This window comes from Perca fluviatilis, chromosome 13, assembly GCF_010015445.1.
Source record: "Perca fluviatilis chromosome 13, GENO_Pfluv_1.0, whole genome shotgun sequence".
Lineage (NCBI taxonomy): Eukaryota > Metazoa > Chordata > Actinopteri > Perciformes > Percidae > Perca > Perca fluviatilis.
The window spans coordinates 2,583,189-2,589,179 of record NC_053124.1 but is presented as its reverse complement, the minus strand read 5'-3'; the positions used below and the strand labels follow the sequence as shown (position 1 = coordinate 2,589,179).

Below are 5,991 nucleotides of genomic sequence, written 5' to 3'. Positions count from 1 at the left end.
AATCTCCTCCCCCCCCCCGCTCAGCCTCCAATCATGTTCAGCACACAGGGCCACGGTCGGTAGGGAGGAGGAGCCCATTCAATGGGTTTTAAATGCCTCACTGCACTGACCACACACAGACGTACACAAACAACACACAGATGCAAATTCTGCAATCGCGCACTTCTTTTTTATTTAAACCAATCCTGTTTGAGAAAAAACTCCCACCTCAGATTTGTCACCAACACCTTCACCCTCTGATGGCTGTTTTTTTTTTTTTTTGGCTTTTCTTGGATCTTGCAACAGGCCAGAGTCATGGCGTTTCTCATCAATACTATCACGTTTCTCCCTCCCTACGCAATTCTACGAAGCAGCAACCCAAAATGTGCTTGCAATGAGCATCTAGCTCTCTCGGAGCACAGAGACTTCCGAGTCATTTTCTACGGGTAAATGCTTTGTTTAAGCCGATGCTCTAAGCAATGTGCTACTTTGGCAATGATTCAATCACAGTTAACTAGAGGGGGGAACAGATGCGATACATTTAATGATTGCAGATTTAAATCGGAGTCAGGTAAGTGACACTGAAAGCTGAAGAATCAATGTAGCACATTTCCCCCCCGACCAAACCGAGGTAAACCCCATCACGCCACCCAGGAATGCTGCACAACCTCACTCTCCTGCTCTTCAAGGAAATGTGTAAATTTTTTTTGTAGGAACTCAGTTTTGAAGAGCCAGCCTTCAATATGCATGTCGGAAAGACAACAACTTGTTCTTAATACCTTCATCCTCGTATAAACAAATTCAGAGGACTACCTTTTATAAATTTGTAAAACGCCTGCTACTTAAAAAGATTTTGGGATGCCACAGAATCTAGCAGACCCAGATGGATAGTCTTTCCAGGCCTTCCCCCATTGTGTTTGTTAAGTTTACAATTATCCCAAAGCCTTGACAATGCAGGCACATGTGCTGAGGGCCAGATGGGTACAGACAGAGCCCGCTGCATCAGGATGCCTCCATTTGACCAAAGACGACAGATCCGGCTCAAAGAAAGGAAACCTGGTGCTTTTGGTGCGTTTTCTCTCTTCACAATTCTTTATCAACTCACAGGTAGGTCAGTGTGAAGGTGTACTAGCCACTGTCAAATACACAGAAACACCCAAACAGAACAGAGAGATTGTCTCCTCTCGCTGTGCTACTGTGACCGCTCAGTCATTCTTTGGGGGGGGTGATGTCCAGTCCAAACAAAGCCGAAAGCCTTCCGGACGCTTCACTCAACAGCTCACCGTGCTCGGCTGCTGTTTGCACACAAAGTCCGATATGAAGTCAAACTCATTCTGTCCCAGGAAGAGCTCGGGCAGCTCCTGAATGCGATCCAACCCGAGCTCCAGCACTAGTGAAGTCAGAACCTCCTCGTCGATCAGATCCATGTCCATGCCGTTTAGTCCCAAAGGGCCGCCGATGTGCTGCATGCCTGATAGCTGGGCCGGACCTACCCGATACTGAGCACCATTGGGCATATGGTGGCCGTTGGCTGAGACCAGCGGGTGTCCGTGATACTGAGTGTTGAGTTTCTGCAGGTGCATACTGGCCATAAGCTGCTGAGAGGTGAGGTTACCAGGGAGATACTGCTGTGGGTGTCCACCCTGCTGCTGCTGCTGCTGCTGCTGATGATGATGCTGCTGCTGCTGCTGCTGCTGGGGGTGCATGTGGTGGTGCTGGTGCTGCTGCTGCGGACCCTGGCCATTGTACATCATGTTTCCAGACATCATCTGGTGGTGGTGGTTGGCCATGGGAACTCCGTTCACGGGGCCGGCCATCCCGCCGGGTCCCACCATGCCCTGCCTCTGTCTCATGGCAGCCTCCATGCTGTTCTGAGGGTTCCTGCCGTAGTGCATCACCTGGCCGTTGGGCAGAGTGCGCATGCCGGGCTGGCCGTTGTGCTGCGGAGGTCCGTTCATGCCCATCCTGAAGCCGTGGGTCATGGGCATCATCATGTGTTCAGCCATGGCCTCTATCACCCTGAAAAACATATGTGGGAACATATAGCACATCAAATGAGATGCTCTTTTATACGACCCTTTGTCATTACAACCTAAATACACTTCAAATAAATAAAATAACTGTGTATAAGACAGTTAAGCAAGAATAATAAAGACATGCAGCACCTGCAAGGCTGTTATTGTTATACATATAGTACAAGTTGCTTTAACTAAGTAGAGAATCCACTTTAATTAAATTAATTACTTTGCTCCTGTTGTTTGTGTTTGTTGAGAGAGCATGAGCCTGATATTTACAGCTACCCAGCAGCTAGACAAACTGAACTGAGTAGAATCTGCACACTTTTGCAATCTCATAAATGCAGGGTTAGATTCAGATAGCAGAGCCAGCTAGCCACCTACAGCAGTGGTTCACAAACTTTTTGGTCCAGGGTCCCCCCACAGCCCTGTCAGATGAACACCCCTTCATCGATTCCCAATGTACGTTCCAAATGTATTGTATGTACGTAACATTAATTATTATATAAAAGTGGATATTGTTATTTTTTATACAATTGAACCGTCAATATTAACGTTGGTTTGGTTAGCAATTGTACTACTACTAGTCTAGGCTAGGCTACTGCTACTTAGAGTAAAGCTGAATGTTTCAACCATTTATCCATTCACGTTACTTTTAGCTAACTATTTTTTGTAATTATTTTCAAATAATTATTTGAACAGTTTAATCCTTACTTTTAACTATTCTACCATGTATTCATTACTTTTAGCTACCTGTACTTCTGTGCTCGCTTGCTAACTACATTTCACACACTCTTACATAACTGCATCACGTAGTGTTCAGGTGTTACCATTGACTTAATGTTAATACGTGGATATATTCTTTTAATCAAATGATAATTTATCTTTTTTTTTTTTTTTTTTTTTTCCCCCCCCCCCCGGGCCCCGGGCACCCCCCCCTTTTTTTTTTTTTTTTTTGCATTTCGCCTCCCTCCCCCACCCCCCCCCCCCCCCGTTTCCTTTTTAGTGCATGTTTAATGATTCCATTTCCATGATTTAGACTTAAAAAATACAAAATTGAATGAATCTAATTAATTCTATATATCGCCTAGCCCTACCCTGATGGTTTGTCTCGGATTGGGCTTTTTTTTTAATGGGTGTTATTTTATACAAAATCTTCATTACTAACTGGATTTGTGGGATTGACAGATGTGAGCATTTAGGAAGCAGGGACGGTCTAACCAAAGAAATTATCCAGTTGCATTATAGGAAATGTAGGATCCAGTGTTTTGGGGATTTTGACCCATTATTGAGACTAAAAGTCATGATATCTCAGTCTCTGCTTCCATAAAGACTCTTGTGAGTCCACTTCATTTTATAGCAGTGCAATACTAAATTGCTGTAGTAACCCTTTGAAACAATCGCATGAGAACAAGCCCTGTCTCTCTGTTGAAACTCTCCTTCCTCCTCCAGTTTCTCTTTCTTTATTTGAACGCTCCCAGTCACATCGGAAGTGTCCATCTCAAAGCTCCAAAATGACACCATCCGAGACTTCCCTCTGGATATCTCACCGACGAGGGAGGGCAGCAATACCCTTGCAGCCAAAAGGACGCAGAGGAATGCTTCTCCAGACCACACACACCTCTCCCCCCTCAACACACAGCACACTGCCTCTTTCTTCACACAGTCATTACAAAAGACCATCAACTAAAAGATAACCTTCACATGATAAACAGACCCCATCCAAGCTGAAACTGTAATTTGCTGTCAACGTGATTGGCTTGTTAAAATTGATGGCAATGGCATTATTTTATCCGCTAATGGGATTATCATGAAAAGACATCCAGCTAGAGCGAGCAATCGAATAAATGTCTCCTTGTGTCTGTGAAAAACAAAGACAGTTGAGGCTTTTGAATCCCCCAAAATTGAACTCTGGTGGTGCCCCTGGTTGCTCATGGCAATTCAAGCCTTTTTAGTGCTGATAAAACAAGACACTTTACCCAATAGCCTAAATCCTCCTTCAAATCCTTCTCTTGTGTTACCTAATTATACTCAGTAATAATCTGTGGAGCTTCTGTGCAGATCTGGATAACCATTCAGCCAAATGCCACTTTGTAAATAGATAGTCTGAGAGAGGATAATAACTGCTGACATTATTACACAAGCATGAAACCTCTTTTTTTTATCCTGGGGGATTGACATTCGATGCCACAAATATAACAGGCAATAACGCTGCAAGTAAGCAATGTGACAAGGTGAAATCGGATAATGTAATCAGCGTTTTTTTATTTATTTATTACGTAAAGGAATATTAAATAATCAGCAGTACAAAGGGAAAGTGCAGCCTCTCTACCTGTTTAGTGAGTAACAGAAGACGACACCTACCCGATGGATTAATGTCGAGTCCGTCCGTACGGAGAAGTTGGATCAATGCCGGGGTTGTTTCTCCAGCTGATGCTCCGGCTACATGCAGCCCTGCGGCGGATACAAACTCTGCGGCGTCTCGGCAGTCGGAGGAGTTTGTTTTCTGGGTCAATTCAGGGATTATATGCATCTATAAAGCACAGGGAGAGAGGGAGAGAGAGAGAGATAGCGAGAGGAGGAGCTACCGTCCTTTCCGTCTCCTTTGTTGCCATTGGTCCTCCCCCTTAATCACTGTGCAAAGAAACATTCACTAACTACCTCCGCTGATCCACCCGAGCAGCAGAGCCCCGCTCAGCCGAGCCGCGCTCTGTGTGTCCCGGGAAGATTTCACCGCCGGCAGCCTTCATCACCCTTACACTATTATCCGTAATGATCCACACTCTCTTAACTGAAAGCTTCGCTGTTTAAAGTGCAGATGGGAAGGATTTTTCAGGCTGCAGGCAAATCATATATTCACGTCATATTATTTTAACCAGCTGGATGAATCTGTAGGCCCCTAATCGGTTTGTTTTGGTCTTAGTCGACTAAGATTTCTTTAGACACTTAGTCATTTTTATGTATTTTTTTTTCATGCTGAATTAATAAAAAAAACAAAAACTATGAGCCCATCTGTGGTAAAAACACAATTTAATCGATTAGTCGACAAAATCATATGAGTGTTAGTGGACTAAGAATTTCTTTAATTGTAGGATGAAAAAAATGGATGTCCGTCACCTTTCTCTTCCTTTGTGTTGGCGTTCCGGTGGATTTGTGAGGACTATGGTTAACTGCTCCTCAGATCTCTGCAGGGTAAATCCAGACAGCTAGCTAGACTATCTGTCCAATCAGAGTTTTCTGTTGCACGACTAAAACTACTTTTGAACGTCCACATGTTCCACCAAAACAAGTTCCTTCATGAGACTATTTTCCAGCGGCTCTGTGGCTCTGTCCTGCGTTTAGTGACACCCAAGACGATTGTGATTGGTTTAAAGAATTGCCAATAAACCAGAGCATGCTTTTATACCATCCCAGAATGCTGTGTGGACTAGCCAGAACCTCCTTCGCAGCTCTGTGGAGGAAGGTCTGGCAATGCCAGACTAAGAGTTTGGTGATAATTCTCTTTGGGTTTGTCACTATGAACGACTCCTTTCACATTACACGCAGTCATGTGATCCAATGTTATAATATAATATTGATAAGTAGTTAGTTTAAGTAGTACTTTGACGCTTAATATAGTAAACATCTTCATATCTTTGTCCCTGAACACACTGTAAAGAAACGCGGTCTCTATAAAGTATTCATTGCGCCAATAAAATATTATGTGTAAACAAACAAACGTGTCCCAGCCAATAATAACGGCAGCTAGTTGTCAACTGACAGGAACTGACAAGAAGGAGCTCCTTCTTGTCTGTTATTGGCTGGAACACTGTTTGTTATGTTTGGTGGTGCAGGTTGGCACAGTTAGTTTTTGTTGCCGTTTGTGGAGCCTGGGCTGTTTTTTTTTACAGTGTGTTCAGGGGACAGGCAGCTAGCAGATAGTGAGGAGATGTTTGCTGTATGTGACAAAAAATGTTGTAGCCTAAAAAACGTGTCACATCACTTAGAGCACCTTTAA

The 5,991-nt window shown here is 43.9% G+C and overlaps 1 protein-coding gene across 1 annotated transcript; it reads right to left on the bottom strand.

Moving 5' to 3' along the window:
* Window positions 1-227: 227 nt before the first annotated feature.
* On the bottom strand, window positions 228-4,639 carry LOC120571676 (cbp/p300-interacting transactivator 3-like). Its single transcript, XM_039820737.1, has 2 exons — window positions 4,359-4,639; window positions 228-1,998 (listed from the first exon to the last, which is right to left on the bottom strand). Exon 2 carries the CDS (start codon window positions 1,983-1,985, stop codon window positions 1,251-1,253), a length of 735 nt encoding a protein of 244 aa, XP_039676671.1. The 5' UTR covers window positions 1,986-1,998; window positions 4,359-4,639; the 3' UTR covers window positions 228-1,250.
* Between the last annotated feature and the right edge of the window lie 1,352 nt (window positions 4,640-5,991).

Coding starts and splice junctions, on each gene's coding strand:
- LOC120571676 (XM_039820737.1), bottom strand. CDS start 1,985: ATGGCTGAACACATGATGATGCCCATGACCCACGGCTTCAGGATGGGC.